This window comes from Microchirus variegatus (assembly GCF_963457635.1).
Source record: "Microchirus variegatus genome assembly, chromosome: 8".
Lineage (NCBI taxonomy): Eukaryota > Metazoa > Chordata > Actinopteri > Pleuronectiformes > Soleidae > Microchirus > Microchirus variegatus.
The window spans coordinates 10,445,731-10,468,131 of record NC_139809.1 but is presented as its reverse complement, the minus strand read 5'-3'; the positions used below and the strand labels follow the sequence as shown (position 1 = coordinate 10,468,131).

General features: G+C 39.8%; 1 protein-coding gene across 1 annotated transcript in view; it reads right to left on the bottom strand.

Moving 5' to 3' along the window:
- Positions 1–14,748, bottom strand: part of LOC310930707 (voltage-dependent calcium channel subunit alpha-2/delta-4-like) — a gene marked incomplete at its 5' end in the record, with an annotated part of 47,758 nt that extends 33,010 nt beyond the window's left edge. The window contains 27 exons of the mRNA XM_083893749.1: positions 27–95; positions 212–333; positions 547–639; positions 1,362–1,452; positions 1,705–1,802; positions 1,959–2,004; positions 2,121–2,188; positions 2,348–2,409; positions 3,094–3,165; positions 3,267–3,353; positions 3,502–3,576; positions 3,806–3,886; positions 4,121–4,198; positions 4,869–4,886; positions 5,114–5,247; positions 5,329–5,407; positions 6,698–6,811; positions 6,967–7,056; positions 7,619–7,693; positions 7,800–7,950; positions 9,710–9,770; positions 9,875–10,006; positions 10,186–10,348; positions 10,512–10,571; positions 11,197–11,313; positions 13,292–13,373; positions 14,648–14,748. Of these exons, the coding sequence (XP_083749875.1) occupies positions 27–95; positions 212–333; positions 547–639; positions 1,362–1,452; positions 1,705–1,802; positions 1,959–2,004; positions 2,121–2,188; positions 2,348–2,409; positions 3,094–3,165; positions 3,267–3,353; positions 3,502–3,576; positions 3,806–3,886; positions 4,121–4,198; positions 4,869–4,886; positions 5,114–5,247; positions 5,329–5,407; positions 6,698–6,811; positions 6,967–7,056; positions 7,619–7,693; positions 7,800–7,950; positions 9,710–9,770; positions 9,875–10,006; positions 10,186–10,348; positions 10,512–10,571; positions 11,197–11,313; positions 13,292–13,373; positions 14,648–14,748 (2,419 nt within the window). The remainder of the gene's footprint in view (positions 1–26; positions 96–211; positions 334–546; positions 640–1,361; positions 1,453–1,704; positions 1,803–1,958; positions 2,005–2,120; positions 2,189–2,347; positions 2,410–3,093; positions 3,166–3,266; positions 3,354–3,501; positions 3,577–3,805; positions 3,887–4,120; positions 4,199–4,868; positions 4,887–5,113; positions 5,248–5,328; positions 5,408–6,697; positions 6,812–6,966; positions 7,057–7,618; positions 7,694–7,799; positions 7,951–9,709; positions 9,771–9,874; positions 10,007–10,185; positions 10,349–10,511; positions 10,572–11,196; positions 11,314–13,291; positions 13,374–14,647) is intronic.
- Between the last annotated feature and the right edge of the window lie 7,653 nt (positions 14,749–22,401).

The following is a 22,401-nucleotide window of genomic DNA, read 5'->3' as shown; positions in this document are numbered from 1 at the left end:
GTCAGGGATATCACAGTGAAACTCACCTCCTGCTATGGCCGTCTTTCCCTTCGATGACACAGTCACCGATGTTGTCGCGATGGCGTACTGCACTCCTGTAAGAAGAGAAGATTTACCTCAACGATAGACTGAAGATTAGCCACACTGTTAGTTGTCACTTAATATATTGATAGAACAATGTTGAGAGCTGAAGAGAAGATGAGAGACTGACCTTTTTCAACAGCAATGTAGTAGAGGAAGCGTCCAGGAGTGTTTTCCACAGCCAGGCGGTACCACAGAGGAAAGTGATCTATGGTGAACATGTTGTCTTTGTCCGATACAGTCAGGAACTTTCTGTGGAGAGGAATAATTTCTTTACTTTACGGAATCTATAGTTATATAGATATAACTATATATATAGTTAAAGTTATTATATACTTATGGTCGACACACCAAAGGAGAGTTAGTCAGGAGCTGTTGTTTTGGTCCAACATGCAGTTATGTTTTATATAATGTCTGTATTTGTTCCATTGAGTATAATAAGTGTAGTTAACAGTTTAAACTTACTTTGCTACCCTGGTCTCCACTCCTGCATATCTTATGATCCTCATAAGGCCAGAACGAGTACCGAGAAAAGCTGTCTCAATCCCTGGTTCCACCCTGCAGAACACAAATACAAAGACGATGATGAAAATGTGTCTTTGTGAAAGGTTTGATCAAAACAAGGTTTGTGACAATTATCCAATGCCTCTTCCTCCTTGAAGGCAGTTTGATCAGCTGCTGTTATTATTTGGAGAATTATGTCGTGAAGGTAAAGTTGATCAACAATCCTACTGGATGCCAATGAGCAAGTTCAAACCATGCTGATGTTTAATTTATCCAGATTTCTGACACTGTTGCAAAATGATGATCACCAAAGTATTTACAAACTAAGTATTCAGACTCCTTAAACTTCAAATATACCTCAAAATGAGAGGGTGAAAAGTTCATCCCATCTCTTTATTAATATTCCTGGTTAAAAACACAGTTAGTTAAACAATTATGCAGGAAAACTGCAGCAGAAATGTCCCTGTAGCCTGCTCTGAGCTCTGCAAGCAGCTTTTTCCTCATGGCTTAACATTTTGCTCTGTTATGCAACATCAGCAGTAATACCTCATATGCAAATCATGCACTTTCAACTGAATTTACAACAGGGGCAACGAACAAGGTGTAGAAAATATGACCAAGAGGTGTAATTTGTTCTTTTTAAGTGTAAATTGATGAGGGGAGGAAACACATGTTAGTCCTACAGGTTCAGTTTAAACATGTTAATAAGAAAGTGACAGGATCAGGCATAGAATTCTTCCATATGACACCATTAAAGCTTCAGATGTGCATCTCACCCGTCATTGAGCATCAGGGCGTTCCAGTAAGCCTCCAGCGGAGCTGTGACTACAGCATCAAACAGCATCTGTTGCAGCAACATCTCGTCACCTAATCAACAGACAATTTTTGGTGAAATTAACACAAAAAAGCATTTATTGTCAGAAAGACGAAGATCTTCTGAACACCAGTGCAGTAAAAAAATACAACAAAAACAGAATTTGGGCCAGGGAGGGAAGGGTCCAATTCTATTTAAATCCCTCAAATGTAGGTGTAGTATAATTGTTAGATAGAGCATACATCTAACTGTGGGAGGCTTTATTCCTTTCCAAAAGTGTAAAAGTGTCACTGTCAAAAACCTACACTCGAGGTCAGGCTCCTTCCCCAACAGGTAGCGAACGACGGCCTGAAGTTGTGAGTATTTTCTGTGGGCAGGGTCGATGTCTGTCTCACAGTACGTCCTGAGGAACAGATCAAGCCACAAACACACACACACACACACACACACACAATAAAATACAAATCTTGACATTTCATTTTTATACGTTTCCCTGATCATCTTGGTGACAGTTAAACTGCTGATGATTCAAGCTGGTGTTTGAGGGTTTCAAACGTACCATTCAGAGGCGATGCTCACATCAGGGGAGGTGAGGTCATGCAGTCCTGCAGAAGAAGGAGGCAGAAAATGTAAATGAAAAGTTTAAATGAAAAGAAAAAGTTTTTTTTTTTACTCCAAGCACAAGCGATGCTTGAGGATGAACTGTGTGGGGGAACAATACCTTCCTCCACGGACACGTTTCCCACAAACATGAGCTTTCCGGGACCCTTCGTTAGCGCCATGCCAAAGCTGCAGAGACACAGGGATGAGGTGAATATGTCATACTGCTCTCAAATCACACAGAGATAAAGACACAGGAAACATTAAAAGGTAATACATATTGACCAGAGTGGGCAAACAGGCACTTATAGGATTAAAGCAGCGTTTTAGAAATGAAAGCCAGTTTACCTGAAAGGTGTGTCATCAACATTTGTGTAGAAGTAATCATTGACGAGGTAGAGAGGTCTTTTCTGAAGAGACGGTAAAAAAACAAGCACAAATTTCAAAACAAGTTAAAGCTCTAGATTGTACACTCTGACTTCCTACACAGAATGTATGTAAAAAAAAGAAATATATATATATATATATATATATATATAGGGAAAATTTGTGCAAGAACATCACTGCCACCTACTGACCCGGGGGGGAAACTACAGGTATTTCCAACTTCAAAACAGCATACTATTGTGTCTGTGTAATTTAAAACAATACAATACAGCAATATGCAAGAAATTAATGCTTGTCAATGTGCTGATAAAGAATAATAATCCACAAATTTAATATGTTTGTTAAATGTTTTGATGGGTGCGAGTGTGTCTGTAGGGCTGTTTGTATAAAAGGGCTATCACTTGATTTATTGATTTATAAAGCTTTTCCAATTTTGCATTGTTGCCCATTTTAACTTATAGTGCTCTAAATCTCTAAAATTTTTATTTTTTAATAATGTGTTCGTATTACCTGACATTTATGAAATAGAGTGTTGTGGGTTCAGGCAAGGTTTGATAAAGTCAAGGCCTTTATAAACTCAAGGATACTTGATTTTTATCATCACTATGTTTTGAAAATCAAGACTTTTTCTGACACAAACAAAACATTATTTAGAGTGATCTATGAAGAATTCATAAAAAAAATAAAAAAAGTAATGTCTTCCTCACCCCTTTGTCCACAGATGCTCTGATGTTCAGGGTCATGCTGCCAGTCTGTCCTTTAACCATGGCTGTTCTCAGCTGCAGACACAACAACAGTCATATTAGTCAAACCCATTCCCTACACAAACTTGTTTGCAGTTTGTAATTTAGAGTAAACAATGTTTGGCAGACTTCTTTACCGTCTCCTCTGTGTCCTCCCACTCCACCTCAGCCAGATCCACACTGTTATAGTTTGGCTTGGGCTTCAGCTTCTTTCCATCTTTATACTGCAGGACAGAGGGAACACGTTCCCTTTAGTGGACCCTTGTGGACATCTGCTATACTGCAATACTTATAAAGTGGGTGAAGGGCTGAATGTTGATCTGCTGCTCTGGGGCCCTTGAGCTATTTTTGGCCTTTAGGGTCAGAACTCACCAGAGGTCGAAGGTCGGGGTGAGACAAGATGTAACCGTTATTGGTGATAAGGAAGGCATATCCATGTGCTCCCAGCTGAAAAGAAGAAAAGATACTTAAGGCTAACCTCTAAATGTGCTATTTTAGTAAAAAAGAGTAAGCTCGTGCATTGAATTTAATGTAATTAAATTCCAACATGATGAGGATATAACACAGTTTAAAACTCAGATTTCACTGGAGGAAAATCTAGTAGACAAAAGAAATTTTGTCTACTACTTTGTTCAAACAAACAACATGTTTCCTGAGCCATGAGGTCTCAGCTCACCATGTATCTGGGTGCCAGCTTCATCACCTCCAGGAGCGGAACGTCTGTGCCAACTACACCCAGCAGGATCCCATGGGACAGCTGGAGGGACGAGACAATACGTGCAAAACATTCACACTTCTATTCTGAAAGACTTTGCATTGTGTTATCATGATATCATTTAATATTTAGACACAACAACAAGAACAAGCTCTGATGGGCTTTTTTTTGTTTCCCCCTGCACTTATTATTGTTCCCTCTTGTACCTAGTTGTGAGTTGTGAGTTACAGTTACTGACACATACTGGGTAAATGCACTTCATTCTTAGACACTGACCGTCTCCTTCTTCTTGCTGAAAACTGGCATGGCCACAGATGTCATCAGCAGCAAACTCTGAGCCTTGGTGTTAAAGAGCTGAGGCAAAAAAAAAAAAAAAAACAATTAATACATTACAAATTATGTTTAATAAAAAAATACACATCCAAGAAAACTGATGGATCAATGAAACAATGTTCTCTTCTTAATCTACAGACACATGTAATCCTGATGATGATGTGAATGCAGCGACTGAAGTTCAGCTCCAGATGGCATCATAGGACTTCAGCAGTGAATATAAACAACACCCATTGGGGAATGTAGTATTATTACCACAATATAAAGCAGAGGTAATGACAAAGTGGTATTTTACAATGCAAGTCAAATTTAATAAATATATGTTTCTTATTTTTGTTAATCTTTGTCAAAATTGGATGGGTTACTTTCTTTGTTGATTTCCTTCATCAACATTTTGCAGCCCAATCTGAAAACATTCTGGTGGGTACAAGGAGACACTGCTGTTGTCTTTTATTAGTTTTTTTATTAGATTTAAGATTGTTGTAACTTTGAGCAACTTTGTGTGGATCATCCAGCTCTATACACTCACTGCCTACATGATCTAAAGAAAACATGTACCTTCTCTTTATTAGATATTTATCTTAATACGTATTGAAACCATATATAAAACAAACAAACAAACAAACTCAGCTTAAGTCCAAAAGATTAAAGAGTGACCGATTGTCTAAAACTACAGCTTTGGCTTTGTTACCTCCTTTGTATTAGGAAGCTGTCACAGCGATGAAGAGGGGAGGCCCAGTGGATCACAGGTGAATGAGCAGAGACACGAGGAGGAACACAGATGAAAATGAACAACGATGAGGATGATGATGACTACTGTACAGTATGAGGAGTTAAACGAGCAGACCATGGCAAAGGAAAAACTTATACATCACATATTGATATTTGTGGCATGAATGATGAAGCAGACCCCTGAAGCTGGCTGCTTTGTCTCACCACAGTGTCCATGTAGGCTTCTGTCCAGATTATGTCATGGTCGTGGTTAATGACCATCGGTCGGCTGAGCACATGTAGGTACTCCATCACGTTCTCCTGCACGTCGGCCAGTGTGGAGATGTGTGTGTAGTAACCTGACAAACAAAAAAAGAAAGAAATCAATGCATGCATGTACACTAAAAACAAGTGAACACACTAACACTCTGATGGTTGACCTTTATTGTTACAGGCGATCCACTTGGTGTTCTGAGCGAAGGTCATCTCTCTGCCGATCAGGTAGGTGAAGACTCTGACCTAAACAGACAAACACACTTGATCACAACTTTTTTTCAACTCTCGGTGTTGTGTATTTTTGGCTTATTTTGCTGTTTCCATGTTAAGCTGAACCTGCACTGATTAATTATTAGGAATTAGCTACAAAGAATGTGAGGTCCCAAATCATAAAAACACAGATAATGAAAAAAACCTTAATGGTATATGACTACATATGTTTTGTAAATGTTTGCCTCTTGCTGTAGAAGCTCCACATTCTCACAATTTACGGATTGGAGGCTGCAAGTCTAGCTACTTGGTGAACTGCGTGTGCAGCCTATCTTTGATCTCTGACACGCTGGCGTTCCTTCAAACATCACTGGTCCACACAGCTGCAGCATTTTAGCATGAAAATGAACCGAAACACAACAGCTGCAGGCTGAAGAGAGGAGCCAATGAAGACTTATTTTGTGTTTACATTAGTTGAGTATAAGAGAGTTGGCTATGTTTCAGAATATATATCATACTCTCCAATCACACATTAACACCTGTAGAGTTAGGTCATTTGTCTGCAAAGAGGAGGGGGCGAATATTCATAATATACTGTAACAAACAGGGTTCACAACAGGGTTCATGCATATCTTTGCCAATGACTTTCCATGACTGAGACAAATTTTCATGACCACATTCTCTCTCAAATGGCTATGAATATTTGAAAATTTACAACATATTTTAACCAGAAAGTTAAGCCAATCAAAGACCAATGACAAAGAGCACTATTATCATGTCCCAAAATGATTGTTGAAATAAAAGGTGCTCATTCTGAAGCAGCAACTGTGATTAAAATGTGTGATATGTATTGTAGAGACATTGGAGATAAACATCACAGTCAACAACGGCCAATGAAACCTTCTTTGCAAAAAGCCTTGTGTATTCAACAGTGAGCGAAAATAGGCTAATACGATATACAGTCATTATCTCTAGTTATTTGTAAATCAGCTTTTCATTACTTTTCCAAAAGTTTCTATATTTTTTCCTCATTAACTTTTCCATGCCTGGAGTTTGCAATTTTCAAATGTCCATAACTGTCCCATGTTTTTCTTGCTTGTAGTAAATCTGTAACCAACAGAAAACATGGCTGTGAAGCTTCTCACTCTCTATTAAAACTAAATTTACCATTTTATTTGCAGATTATCAGGGCTGTGATGGCCCAAAACAAGACACAACCCCCTGCAGATTCAGACTGTTGCACTATTACTATACTAATATAACAAAAGGTTATCAAGGTACAGGAACAGATCAGAGATTTAAGGCTTCTGCCATTATCCTCACCCTGCGGTCAGGCCAGTTGAACTCCTCAAACACAGACTCAAAGTCCTCCATTGCTCCGTCTGTGATCAGCATGATGGCTTGGTTACACATGCTGCCTTGACCATTCACCCTGGCCTGCACACGCACACACACACACACACACACACACACACACACACACACACACACACACACACACACACACAGAGAACACCACTGTAATTCCGAATGAAAATGTTTCTTGCAAAAGCACTTGGATATACTGTACTTTGTTTGAATAGGACACAAACCTCATTGAGGATTTTGAAGGCTTCCTTCATGGCATTCTTGATCTTTGCTTCCCCTTTAACGTGCAGCTCTTCCACCAGCAGCTTAAAGTGCTGAGAAGGAAAGAGATCAACAATTTCCACTGTAAAGACACTTATATCATCTATTGTTTTACATCCAGCCATGTCCCTATAGATCGTTACATATTTATGTCCAAATGTCTTGAGAAAATCTTGGAAATCTGATAGAAATGCATACAATTTCATGAATGATTGCTATAGTAGTAATAATACATGTTCCTTTGGATATTAGCCTTTGTTAGCTTTATGATAACCTCGCCTTGGGCTCTGGGAATCTAGAGTTAATAATCCATTAATCAACATGGCAGCATAAGTTTGACAAGTGCTACTTCACCCTAGACGTGAGACATCACAAAACACCAGTTTGACATGTGATGGTTTCTAAATGTCAGTGGAAGAATTAGGCCAAGAGGTTAATTTGATAATGAGGGCATTGCTCTCTCTCTCTCTCTCTCTCTCTCTCTCTCTCTCTCTCTCTCTCTCTCTCTCTCTCTCACTCCACCCTTCTCTCTCTCTATGTGTATGTGTAAGTGTTATGGTTGTTAAGTTGCCTCCTCAGCTCTTTAAGCCTCCATGAAGCAGATAATGTTCTTACCTCTCTGTTGTCCAAGTCGGCCTGGACAAGAGTCCCCTTGAAGCACGGCTCCACATAACGAATGTAGTCAGTGTACTGTGACAGAGATCATGAGTAAACAACAGTAACAACACTGTCATTTAATAATACTCAGTAAAAACAGACAGTAATGTAACCCTGTCAATTTGTGTGTAGTTCTCACAGCGATGACGTTGACAAAGTCGTTCTCGCCCAGTGTGTCCAGGATGGTGTTGATGGTGTGTTTGGCGATGGTCATCTTCAGCCCCTTCATGCTACCACTGATGTCCACCATGATGACAATGTCCTTTGGAGATGTGGCTGCCTGGATATACCTGCACACAGATCAGTCATTACTACACCGTGTGCTTTATTTTACAACAATGCCCAGATTGCCATAGTCCATAGTGCATTATTTTGCAGTTATAGGGCATTCTTGTGGTATTGGAATGATAGGATAGAAGAGAATTGGTCAAACTGATAAAAATAAGTTTGGGAATTTTTTTTTTGAATTTTTGAAGTCATGTGCAGAAATAAAGAAGGCAAAAGTCTTCAATGGTTAGAAAACAATGTTAAAAGTTTTGCATATTGTAATTAAAATCTAAGCTGCTACTAGATCTTAACAGTTAGTTGTCACTTAGGTTGACTTAAACTATTTAGAAAAGTTTAGTTTTACCATCCGTAACATTAATTGAGCTTCAAGGAAAATCAAAACAGAGAAGTTATAATAAAACTTTCCTGGAATTCATTATTCTTTACAGTTGGTTTTAGGTAGTTGGGTAACTTCCTCCATATTTACAGTATCGTATATAATAGAAGTCCAGACTGTGGATTAAAGAATGTCTTCACAATCAGAGCTTCTGAACATGTCTCCTGCATATTATGGCTCTGATGTTATGATTGTTTGATTCTCTTAAAGTTTTTGTAAAATAAAATAAAAATATTTAATGCTCGTAATAAAGTTATTTAATAAAAGTTATTACCTCTGATTATATGATTATAGTCCAATGTCAAATCCATTGAATCCAGTGAAATACAGAGGAAATTTACATGGACACACCTGTTTACTATTCTAATCTATGTAATCTACATTTATACAGAATACAATCATGTTAATCTGACCTACATTCACACACGTTTTACTTTCACTGTTTCTCATAAGAATGAAAAAAAAAAAGAACTGACCCATTTTCCTTAACTGTTTATAAATGCAAAGAAAAATTCAACAGCAGAAAGTCTCGTGTCAGTCTAAAAGCACATCACTGAGTGTCAGTTTGGGCGTCTCGGCAGGTGCATGCAGCAGCTTTTGCAGCTCAGCTGCTGTAATGTGGTGTGACAAGGCCTTCAATGACATATGCAACTCTCTGTATGATTTAGAAATGCATGAAAAGTCGCATATGGTGCCATGACGGCCCAGCTGACCTGGCTAAGGAGCAGCTTATCGTCTTTTCCAGAGGATCAGGGCTATGGCTGGCCGATGCTCAGCCGACACACAGCCAGCAACATGACAGCCTCAGATTGACTCAAAGTGGATCTTTAAAGGTCCCATCTTCCCCACTTCCTTGGTATTATTGTCAAACACTTTTTAAAGAGATAAAACACTTATCCTTGCAATGCCCCAGATTGTATCTTGATGTTTTTGCTCGGAACTCTTGCCACTCATGATTTGAAAAACTAAATTCACAATATTGCTTAAACCTTTGTTATTGTAATGTGTCTGTTCCACTACAGCTGGTGAGTTGACAACTTTAATAACAGGCTAAACTTAGCAACCCATCTGTCCCAGTATTAACAGCAGACCAGATAAGTATTTCATATAATCCATATCAGGAAACAAAGTTAATTCAGTGGGTTCAAATTGGTCATCAGATAAGCTGAAGTGTCTGCCAGCTTGGCTTAAAGGAACTCCAGTGGAGGATGTTTACCCCAAAACGACTTTTTGGTTTTCTTCATTTCAGTCCACACACAAACAGTAGAACTGCAATTGTTGTTCTTCTTTTAACCACGATCTTGCCTGAACGACCAGCTTCACCTCCTGATAGACCAACTGTTTTATTGTTTAGATACGACGGCCTGTTTGTGGTCTGAACTCACCAGTTTCTGTTCCTGCAGTCAAAAGCTGCCACACCGTTGGAGTCCGGAGTCCATTTAATACCTGACAGAAGAAACATGGGGTCAGTAAACATCGTGTTTTTCTAACTGATCAAACTTAACATCATTTAGGTAACCTTTAGGTAAGGTGTACACACATAAACCTACCAGGGTAGATTCTAAAGAAGCCACTGGAGCTGCCAAAGAACTGCCATGTGAGTGTCGGATCTTTCTGGAAGTTACCGATGAAGACGTCGTTTAATGCCTCCGAGTTGTAGATGGCGTTAAGGATGGTGGGGTCTGCGCACAGAAAACAGAAAACAAAAATGAAGTTAGACATTTATTTTACATGCAGTTGTTATATTGTTCTTTTTACACTTTTGCTCATGTCTTATAAGAACTTTCTTGACTGTTCACCCATATGATTAGACATGCAAATAGAAACTTGTGACACACTGACAGTCCTGACGACCTCTGACCTTTGTTGTAGACGTTGGTGGGGATCTGGATGTCGCTCTGCAGCGTGTTCACCTGCAGGTTGTTAAAATGTTCGTTCTCCTCCAGTGAAAACTCCCCACCCAGTTCAATGTAGTTTCCCTCCTCGTCCGCTGTATTGATCAGCATGGAATTGTAGTAATCGAACTGAAAGGAGACAGGTGGTGGACATCAATACATTCATTAGCCAGATAAACAGCCGACTTCTGAAACGTTTTCTTTCAATTCTCTTTCTTTCTATTTCTTCTTTTAAAACAAATGACATTTCACCTTAAGGGACAATCATTGCAACTTGCTCTTATTCACCAACCTTTAAAGAAGCGTTGAAGTCATGGTACAGGTCAGCATCTTCCGCTGCCTCGGCTAATCTCTAAAGCAAGAAACAGAGAAGAAGAACATCAAAATCTCGATCAATACATCAGAGCACACGGCACACAAAGTGGTTTAAAATGTACTTTTGAGGAGATATGGAATCATAAAGCATGTGGGCAAAAATGAAATGCCTCTGACTGCGGTCAAAGACAACACATAAAAAACTGGTAAGATTAGCTTATATTAGCACAAACTAAGCTTAGCATAAAGACTAGCAACACCTGTAAATCTCCAGGCATGTAAGTATACAAATCTCCCACCGGTTTCCAAATAGGATGGAATAAGAATAGGAATTTAGTCCTTCATTGTTTCACTAAATATTTGTAATAAGCTGCAATATCGTAATATAAAGCTATTTGGTATTTACAATTAGCTTTTTGATGCTATAGGGGAACCAAGGACAGGACAGCAATGAGATTACACTTTGTTTGTTCATTACAATAAATAATATTTTCAAGTCACTTTAACATTATCCAATATAAAGAAAGGCTGTAATGGTAATTTAAAGCACTGTAACTCCTTCCTTATACAGACTCGTGTGAGCTTCAACAAAATGCATGTCTCTCTAGACTTGAAGATACAATGACCTCAATTCGAAGAAAAGTTGCTTTCTACATCCTCACCTTTACTGATTTCATCTTGCTTCCCAACAATCGTTCAATTTCATCAGAAAAATCCTTCACCAGTTCACTTCCTTCCAAGTCCACAATCTTTATGACGGACTCCACGTCCTTCAGATTCTGAGAAGAAACAAACAAAAAATGGTTTTAAACTTAAGATCTTGTTTTGATTGACTGACTGATGACTTGTTTATATATCAGACTATGAGATTCACTCTCAGATTAAATCAGTCGCTGTGGTGTGGAGGTTTTTTCTTTCTTTTTTTTCAGCTAGGTTATCAGGTCAATTTTCCCGGATCAAGAGGCTTGAGGCGGATCAGACGGCTGAGAGCGATGAGGAACGGTCCAGTCTGGTTATTTACACTCTGAATCACTCAATTAATTCTCTCACTAATTCCAATTAGTCCAAGCAACCCACTTACTGAGCTGAATAGAGCTAAACATTTTGTCAAGTACTATGGATTCTTTTCTACCGATTCAATCAGTCTTCAAATCACATAAGCTGACTCTTTTTTTGTTCGTGACATCAATGTTTGAAAAGGTCCAGAGAGTGTATCAAACATTATCGGTTGTTTGTTTCACCTGGAATGCCACTTTTGGTCTTTGTAAAACATATTTTTTTCTTTTTTACCTTTTAGTGTTAGTGTTAAGTTCTTGTTTTTACTGTTGGTGAAGAATGAACATAGAGACTAGAGAAATCTACACACAAGTGTTCGTCGCTGAAGAAAGACCCAGAGAATGGCCAGACCTAAACATTTATACCTGGGGAACATCCCTTTCAGGTCTGGGAAGGGGTCTGACCCTCCAGGCCGTGCTTTCACACCTTTTTGTCTACGGCCATTATCTGGGCCGCCACCCCCTCCCCACAGAGGTATCCTGCCGATGTTGTAGTTAGGTGCAAGTTGAGTCTAGACATCCAAATTTGAATACACAAATGGACCTGGTATCTTATGTTAGGAAAGGGGTGTTGGGCAGCTCTGAGACAAAGAAACTAAATTTGCCATTACACTGTGCATTATTATTCTACATTTTACTTTGATTGAATTGCTATGTCCTTGTACTGTTGTATTGGTGTTATTCTATGTATAGTATAGTACAGTATAGTATAGCACAGTACAGTATAGTATAGTATTATATTGTATAAAGTGAGAGTAAGAAGCTGTAGGTTTTGTACACCAAGTCAGTCAATTTTCTTTTTATAGCACCTTTCACAGATATGGAATCACAAAGTGCTTCACAGGGCGATACAAGTACATCATACAGACAGGATAAAAAAAATAGCTTTGTTTACACAAACAACATAATAAAACAATAAGAACTCTAGTCTAGCTAAAAGCCTGATTAAAAATAAAAGTTCATTTGAGCTTTCCTGATAAAAAAAAAAGAGAAAAGAGTCAGAGATTAACATGTATTCTGGATTTAACAATGTTGTCAGCCACAACTGCACTCATATAATCTTTTGAAGTATCCCTCGGGTATTGAGCTAAATGTTGCGCTGCATGACAGTAGCACCATTTCTGATCCGATAAAAATACACATGGATCAAACCAAATACCAAATGTTAAGACTGGTTTATGCCAGCTATACTTTTATATCAAATGAGTCACGCAATATAATTACTTTTGTATTTATTCTCTCCTCATTAAGACTGTCAGTTACTCAATTTATTTTAGGGTGGGTCTATCGCTTAACTCAGCAGTTTGTTTGTTTGTTTGTGTGTGTGCAGACACACTACAGGCTGCATCTGACACATCTAAATCTGAGAGATAAATGGATAGATGTCTAAAATCAGAACGCGCCACAAATCCTGACGCTAGTAAAGAGGGCTCGGTCCTCAATCAGGGCATTACCATGATCCCTGTGCCCGTGTGTGTCTGTGTGGGGGTGTTTTCCTCTCATACACATTTAAAACACAAATGAACATTTCAAAACACACACTCGCTGTAGCTCTTTCTCTTGACCATTGGTTCATTTCAGCTGTTGTGGCCTCTGCATTATAGTGGGTCATCCACTGGTAAGAAGGTCAGTGGGTTGGCATCCTTTAGTGTGTATGTTGATGTGACACTGGACCCCAAATTACCGTACAGGCTTCATTTACCTTCTGTAACAGCAGAGAGCCAGAGTATTGGATGGTCAAGTCTCGAAGTTCAACGGAGAAAGCGGTCGCCCACTGCTGCACCCTGAACGCCAACAGACAAAAGGGTTACACAACTTTAAAATTACAGGCTACAGAAATTTAACAGGATTGTCCTACCATATGGCGGAGAACATGACAGTAGGAAATAAAATAACCTAACATAGTAGAAGTGTGAAGACCACTTGTACTTTTGGTATATATAGTGCTGATATGAAAACATGCTCAGACTCAAGTTGTTGCCAAATTACTGAGCTGCCATCCTCATGTTAAACTCATTCACCTAAATGATGTAAATATACACAGGAAATTCATCTTTGTACAGCTACACGTGGTCAAAACATCACTGTAATCAGGATCAGTCCTATCAGTAAGTAATGTTTGTGTGTGTATGTTGGATGCATTTCTGTGATTTTAGTTGCTTGCAACTTGCATGGTAACAGTCTGCGTTATGGCAGAAAAAGGCCCCATTAAATATGTGCAGAGCGAGAGATTTAGATAATCTGTCCTTCATCTGGGTCACAGCAGAGGGCTGCAGGTGTTTGTCCTGCACAAACTCACATAAACACAATAATTCAACACAATGCAAAGCAACACAACACAGCAGATATAGAGAGGAGCTGGGGCGAACTCGGTGCTCTTTCAGGGAACCTGAAACTAAGTCAGATATGTAAATCTGTTTTTAGGATTTATAATCTTATGCACTTAAATATACACTTAATTTAATATTTAGTTTATGTAGTAGAGTGGAGGTAAAAAAAAAAAAATGCATATCCATACCTCAAAGTTAAACTTGAATACAGGAAAAAAAATAAAAATAATTTCACCTGATTAAATTGTGCTTGCCTTGGTGGACATGCTGGCAAGATGGTGATGGATGCAGAAGCATGTGTCATCCAGGAGGCTGTGGTATGTGGACTGAAGCTGCAGGGAGCCTGATGTGCTCATGCTAATATGGTTGATAACACCACTGACATTGGACCTCATATACGCTACTATACATTGTATATAGTGGCTTTTGCCAAGAAATGTGTTGTAGAAATTGGGTAAATATGTGCAAAATTGGTGCACTTAATGGTCTAGCTTTATTGTTCATCAGGCTTAATTGATACTTACAGAGTAAATAAATCAATTATTTAGTTCAAGCAGATATAAATGATTGCTGTGGCAGGCGGTGAGAGATGAAACTTTAATTTGGGGAGTATGTAAAGGGCAGTTCATGCTTTCCATATCACAAGATTGTCAAACTTCAACAGGTGAGAGAATGTTTGCAGAGTAGGAATTCCTTAACGCATCCAAAGAGGTGAAGAGGTAACTTACGTCTCTGGTGGGATCTTCATCTGAGCCTCAGATGTAATCCACAGGCAGAAAAATCCCAGAATCCTCAGGAGCTTCGTGAATACCAACGACCTGACCCCCATCGTGCTTCCAACCTGAGACGTCAAACTCCTCACAGATCTGACTCCGTAAAAGTTTTGGAGGCAGTTTCACTAACTCGGATCAGCTCATGAAGGATAACAAGGGGTTTGTAGGAAATGGTTTCCTCATGTTGGCTTAAGTGACTAGATGATAATGGTCCCAGGATTGGGCTTTTGACCCTGGATGCCCTCCGTCACGTCTGCATGGACCAGCTCTGCTGCCGGCATCTTCTCATTATCTTCAATAAAACTTCTCTAAAATGAAAAATGTAATTAAAGTTATACAGTACCAGTAACGACGAGGAAAAACAAAGCCTGGTCTGAACCAAAACTTGTCCTTAGAAGCAGCATCTAATCCTATGCACCTGCTCCAGGTTCTTCCAGGTTCCCAATGTTTATTCCACATGAAAACAATACCAACAATAAGTGGGTTAATATCTCCAACTTGCAGACATTTAGGTGGACAAAAAGCCTGCAACCTGCAGGAGGATTTGCAGCCACTCGTCTCAACTGTCGCCCAATTTGCAACATAATCCACTTGGATTAAAACATCTCTTCTCTCTGAGAGAGCGAGAGAGAGAGAGAGAGAGAGGGAGAGGATTGGATGAGAGCTCTGTTTTATCTAAGAGGATTAGAGTGATTTCTGGAGTCAGAATCTCCTCTGACCAATCACAGTGGCCAGAAGAGAAAAAAAAACACTGAGGCACAGTTTGGCTGGTGGAAAAGAGACACAGAGAGAGGGAGAATCCAGACACATTCATTTACATTTCATCGACCCATTTAGGAGGTCCTATGACTCAGAGGACGAGGCAGGTCTGAGTCATCTGATAACTGTATAACACACTACTTAACATAATGAGGATAAAACACACAAGCACATGCGCACACACGTACACACATCTTGAGCAATCTGGTAAGCTGTTGAAAAGTTATTGTTCACCAGACTAAAAAACATTTCTTCTCACATTTTCTTGAAGCTTTTGTCTGTTAGAGCAAGACAATTCACTGACACCATGAACAGTGGCCCTCAAACAATAAAAACAGACTATACTGGGACTTCATTAAAACCTGTACTAGAGCTTATAATCGCAGCATGATCACAACACATTCATGAATATTTGGAGCCTCTTTGCACACAACACAAGATAATAATTATTCAGCTGCACTATAAATACTGTCCAACAGATTTAATTAAAGAACTCAACAATCTCATGTCCCCTCTGTGTATTTTAATGAGCAGTAGATGAAACAGTTAACTGCATTATTTAATAATGTGAATGTTGAACACGTTTAATGCACCAAAGTCACACTGACTGAGATCGACAAACAAAATGTGGCAATGCCAACTTTTTGAGATGTTAATATATCATGTTGTACCATTTAAAAAAAAAAAATCATCTTATTTTTCAGGTTGTGTGTGGTGCCTTCAGGTTTGTGGGATTCTTACCTAAAATCATTGATAGACATCAGACTTTGATCACAGGGCGGCAACAGCCTCACACCTCATCTATTATTGACCAGAGACACAAGAATAACCACAGAGGGATCAATCAATCAATCAATCAATCAATCAGAGGTTCAGAGACGATTGACAGCACCTCCCTCTCAGGATTATGTCCACACCGTTTACTTATGCTCTACTTTCTGTTTATAATATGGATGAAGAAAAGAACAGAGTTGATGAAACAACTTTCTTTCAACAATGTTGATGCCACCTTCATGGAACCAGTACAATCTGAAGAATAATGAGTAAACAGCTCCCTCTAGTGTTTAGAGGTTTAACACACAAGTGCTGTCCTACTTGATTCCACAAGATCCTGAAAACTGCAACAAAAATATTCTTTCAGAAAATATCCCCAACTGTGTGGTCAAGAAGATTATTTTAACACTGACAATTTCACACAAATCTTTAAATGTGAATTTCATTAATATTTATATTCATTGTAATTTGATTAACTAAAGTATATGAATGAATCAGAAATTATTAATTATTGTACAGAATGTTGCGAACAAATGCATAAGTTCGATCTGAACAGAGATCATGGAACAGAAATAAAAATATACAAAAAAGTGATGTGAAGTTTTGTTGTTCAATAGTTTTATGATCCTGGTCGTGGAGATCAGTTGACCTTTGACCTCAGACTAAAATCCCTGCACCGGAACATTCTTCACTGAGGCTTCTCAGAACCCTGTATGTGCTTGTGTGTTGTTAAGGTGCTGATGAGGTGAGTTCCAAGACCTTGGGAGGATCCAGTAACAGTGTGGCTTCAGTGTCAGTGTGTGTTTTACACACATACACACACTCTGCATGTGAACAACTGAGTGCAACGCCATCGCTGCGTCACTGCGCGGTCATCTCTCATTCTTATGAGAGTAAAAGATGTTCAGAGTAAAAACGAGATAACCTTTAACTTCTCACATAACTGAACAACAGCGATGATCACGCCCACCTCAGGCCTCAGTGATGTGATTTCATCTGCTTCACTATGTGTTGTTTCAGTCACACTCAGCTCTGATTTCATACACAAAACTGAACTGACGACGCTGCGTACAATGAAACAGTTTCCCTGACGATTGCTCACAGCTCTCTGCACATGCCCCCCACCACAGCACTGCTCCCTCCCCACAGCCAACGCAATGGGACATAACTGCGACACCTGAGTTGTGTGACATGTAGAATGATATGCCAGGACGTCAGCGGGCTTCTCTTGAACACCCAACCCCCCACGAGGGGTCGGAGGTCCGGTGGTGTCCGAAACGACGTGACAGTTACACAACCTGCTGCTCTCACCTTCGGCAAGTTCTGGACGGTCTCACTGTGTTAAGTTATGTAACTGTAAGTTCAGCTGCTATTTGTGCGTCATTCATTAAAACATGAATGAGAAACGATCATAAAGTATACATCGATAAATTGCCATCAAATATCCAAGTCACACATAAAGAAAATCCTGTGTTTTTGAAGACAAAACAGAGGCAGAATAGCAACATTAACACCCACAAAAATCCCCAGAAGTTACACCCTACATCATCTTCTCTTCTTATCAGTAGTTCTTGCTTTCCTCTCCCCTGCGTCTCTACACAGCAAACAGCTGCTGAGCAATCAAAGTCTAGTCCATCATCCTCTGCCTTGTGTTAACACACAACCACAGTCACTGATCGGTGTGTGTGTGTGTGTACGTGTGCACGTGTGTGTGTGTGAGGGTTTCATCTCCTCGATATGGAGGGCTTAACTGGCCCAGGGAACAACAATGGCAGTATTGAGGAGGACGTTGAACCACGTGGCCTGGCGTGCATGCAGGGTCATGTTCCAGGGGTTTGGGGGACCGGGGTAATGGTGATGTGGTGATGTTTTCTTTTTTGGTGGGGTGAGTGGGTTGTTATGTGTAGAGAGCCTGAGCCCTGCAGCTGTTGCCTGGCACGCTCCGGCCTCCGGGAGAACCAACAGCTCACATCAGTGCCAAGTGCCCTGCTGCGGGCTGATGGCAGGGGCCTCTGTCATCATGGGGCATCTGGAGAGATGGGGGGGGGGGGATAAAGCGATGGGAGGAGGGTGAACAACGACTGCCACAAAAGCACCACCGCCTCCCTCCCTCTGTCCCTCAGCCTTGGGCTGCATGTCACCCAGCTGCTTCACCCGCTCATGCCCCATTAAGAGGGAAACGTGTCACACTTTGAGTGTCAAGCCATTTATGTTGCCAACACGTGATCCGCTGTTGATTCAGTGCGTCAAAACCAGCAGCTGTCAATCTCTCATGGCGAGCAGGTGACTTGTCAGCCAGCTCGTTTACAGGAAACACACTTGTCTTTGTGCACACTGAAGACTTTTAACATTCCCAGTGTGCAGGAGAGATCAGCACTGCCCAGATTCAGCCACGTAAGACACAAACAAGACAATGGTCTCCTCCTGAAAACTTCTCCACACTCTTGTCGGTGTGAAGCCTCTCTACATAATCCAGTGCCGAAAATGTGGGTTTTTCAGGGAGTCGAGTATAAGGAAACTCTTCTGCCACTAGAAGACAGTGTCAGTGATGACATTCCGAATTTGAAGTGCTGGAGATATACTTGACCTCGGACTGTGGCCAGTTAATCTCACTCTAATCTATGTAGATGTACACAGCTTGAGGCAATTTCTTACAAAATGTGACAAAACCATCTATGCGTGGTGCAGAGAAGAAAAGTTTAAACTGCCTTGAACAAAGACATTGCTTATAATTACAGACAGAGACAATTTAATAATCTGTGGAGGACAATTAAGTGTCTACAGTCCACCTACCACATAATCTCATTCATGCAAAATCATTTTAGCAACAAACTCTGGCAAGGCGGATGGCAGAGAAATATTTCAAAACTAGTTCAAGAATAAACATCAATGATAAATACAAGAATAAAATAGAATTGCACAAAGGCAGTTATGTTCCCTTAATTTGCTTATCAAAGTATTCATTTAAAAAAAAGAAAGACAAAAAGCTAATCTGGATTTAGCATTCTAGCAGGAATTAGTAATTTTGGTTTAGGTTATGTTGTCCTAGCATCAATAAAAAGTCACCAGAGAGGACATGATGATGACTGATTATACATCTTCCCTTCTGCAAAGGAAAAGTCCAAAAATAAAATGAAATATAAAAAGTGAACATGCAGGGTTAGTAAAATTCTGTGACACCCCAACCTGAATCAAATTAGAAAGAACTAATTCATAGTTAAGCCAAGTCAAATGTTTCAACATTTTAAAACAGAAAATAATATGTAATTTAAATGTTCATTATTCCAATAGTTTCCAAATATTGGAATAATGAACATTTACATTTAGAAAGGTTGGATAATTATACAATAATACAAAAATAAATGTTCTATTTTTCTATGCAAAAACTGGGTGGGATTCCTCAACATAGAATAACTATGCTGTGGTCAAATGCCTTTTGCTTGGGCTCCTCATATCACATCACTGCCATCCACACTGAATTACTCAAAAGCTGAAACATTCCTGCCAGCATCTGTTTAATTAAAAATCCAGGCCTGATCGATCTGTGCCAAACCACAAGTGCAGAGGTTTGAACTGCCTCCTCCTCCTCCTCCCTCTGCATCACTAGTAGTTCTCTGTTCTGCCCGAGGAGCAGTGTCCAGCTCACAGTTGCTATATTATTTATCTGCAGGCGTCAGGCCAACAGTTGCTGCTCTCTGAAGCCCTGCACTGCCACCTGGAGCTGTCACTTCACTTCACTCTCACTACTGCTGCTGCTGCTGCTGCAGTCGGCACCAGAAAACCATCTCACCCAGAAATCTTGGGAGATGTGTGATGCTGAAGATCCTGATTTGATTGTGTGTTTGAGTATGGCAGCTGGAATGTATGCCTTAAAGATGGTTAGACATGCAACAATGGCTATGAGTGGAAATCAAACCATCTACCCTTCAAGAAGACACACATTTTTAGAGGGCATTTTCTGGTGTTCCCAGTAGCCAGTAACACTAAAGTTCTTTCAGGTCTTGATGACAACTTGTAGCGCAAATGCACGTACACTGCAATGATCTGAACCACCTTCCTTTAGTACCTTTTCTTCTAACTTTACTTTCTTAACTTTCTTAACATAAACTGGTCAGTTTGTGATCTCAAATGTACAGTACTATGAAAAAGTCTTGGGTCACTGTTAGATCTGTTGTTTTAGCAATGAAATACTGACGATACGGTATAATTTCTCAATCACTTCATTAGAACAAATAGAGAAAATATGGGACACAAATGCAGTTGGTTCTACAGGTTAAAGTGTCAATTATTTAGTTTGTCTTATCCTTACACTTGAACAATGGCAAGAACTGGAGTGGAATCCTAATGTTGCCGGTAAAACCTGTGATTGTCCTATTTTACGCTAACAAATATGTGCTGGGAAAAAGGTCTACTGCGGCAGGATTGCTCAAAACATGCTCGAGTATTACATACCCATGTCATATGAGTTAAGTGCTAATATACAAGTCATAACATTCCAATCCAAATGCCAATGATCACAGAAGCACAATACTCTAAGATGGTATCACACATGAAACTCCTAAACAGGATATGTACAAGGACAGATGAAAAGGATCTGCAGGCCTTAGCAGCACGTGGCTTCTTTTCATGAGTGGTCGTAAAAACAGAGGTGACAGATGATTGTTTAAATGTATGGACCTGTTGAGACTCATCCAGACCAAGGAGAAAAGGTCACTTTGACACTGCTGATGTGATGCGTTTCATCATCCATAACTGCAGCAGTTGTTCGTCTGTTAAACACGAAACATCAACTCGAAGACGCCACCACCTCTTCCCTCAGTCTACCTGATCCCTATATCCACCTCGCCTCTCTGTGTTTTCAGAGGCCATAAAGGACCCAAGCAGACTCGCAGTAAAGATCGGGGGTCCTCTATCAAAACCGGGGGCATGCTTGCCCAGCAGCCTCCCTGTGTGGTCACTCATAAACTCGTCCTCGTGGCGAACAAGTAAAGATGCCTCGTTAAAGAGCCCGTTACCCTCGGCTGGCGTGGTGCTCGGAGAAAACAACACCTCAAAAACACGCGTGCACAGATGGTTTTCCACTTCAGGGGGAGAACACACGACAAACAAATCCACAAGAAACTCAAAGAGCTTTCGCTGCTAATCGACCCGAGATGCAGCTTCATCCACCTGTTAAAGGAAGCGTGAGGTTGTGTTGTGTTTCAGTCGGGTCACAGTAGAATCTTACTCTATGGTGTTTTCTTTTAAAGGACGCAAAAGACGACAGGATTAACAAGTATTGCATGTGCTTTTGTTAGTTGATTCTACACAGACCTGCACTTATTAAATAAACATCTGTGGTTTTATACAATGCAGAGGTGAAAGTCCCTCTCTGACCACATAATAATTGTCTATCCCTCTTTTTTCTTAACAACAGCTACGACACAGATTCCTCCAAACTGAATCAGAGGTCAGTTGGTCATGGACATGATTTGGTTTCACTGTTAAAATGTTTCTTGTCTTTGTCAGACCTCCTGAATGCTTCAACAGATACTCATTGCTTCTGCAACAGTATTTACTATACTGCAGCAGAAAGGCCTGATGTGGAGCTTCAGAACTTTACCACATCGGTGCATATTAATATTATTATTATTTTACACTTGTGAAGATGCTGTTTTTTAATAGAAATACAAGCCATTATTTTGAAGGAAGCTGCAGTTATACATGTTTTTCAAGTGTGGAGCCTACCCTCTGTATCAATGGTCATCAAATACAATTTTTATTTTGAATATGCAGCTTCATTATTCAGCCCAAACAGTGTAGTATCGGTTAGTTTTTTAAAAATATAAATCAATAATCAAACAGCTGCCAGTAGACTTTAATGCAAGACAACTTCATTTTCTACTTGGCTACCTGACTGACATGTGATGTGCATTGACTTTGGATATAAATTGCATTCAGAATCGCAATATAAATTGAATTGACATACAGTTGAATCATGACAACAGCATATGGTCCTAGCCCTAATGTCTTCTTGAATACCATGACAACACTACAGCAGAGATATATCAGCAAGGAGGGAATATTATGTTGTAACAGAGAACACAGAGAAACGAAAGAAAGCCCAGAATCAACCTTGACCTTTTCCTTCACAGGTCAGGGGTCATTTCCAGCAGAAGAAACTCCGCTTTAGACCA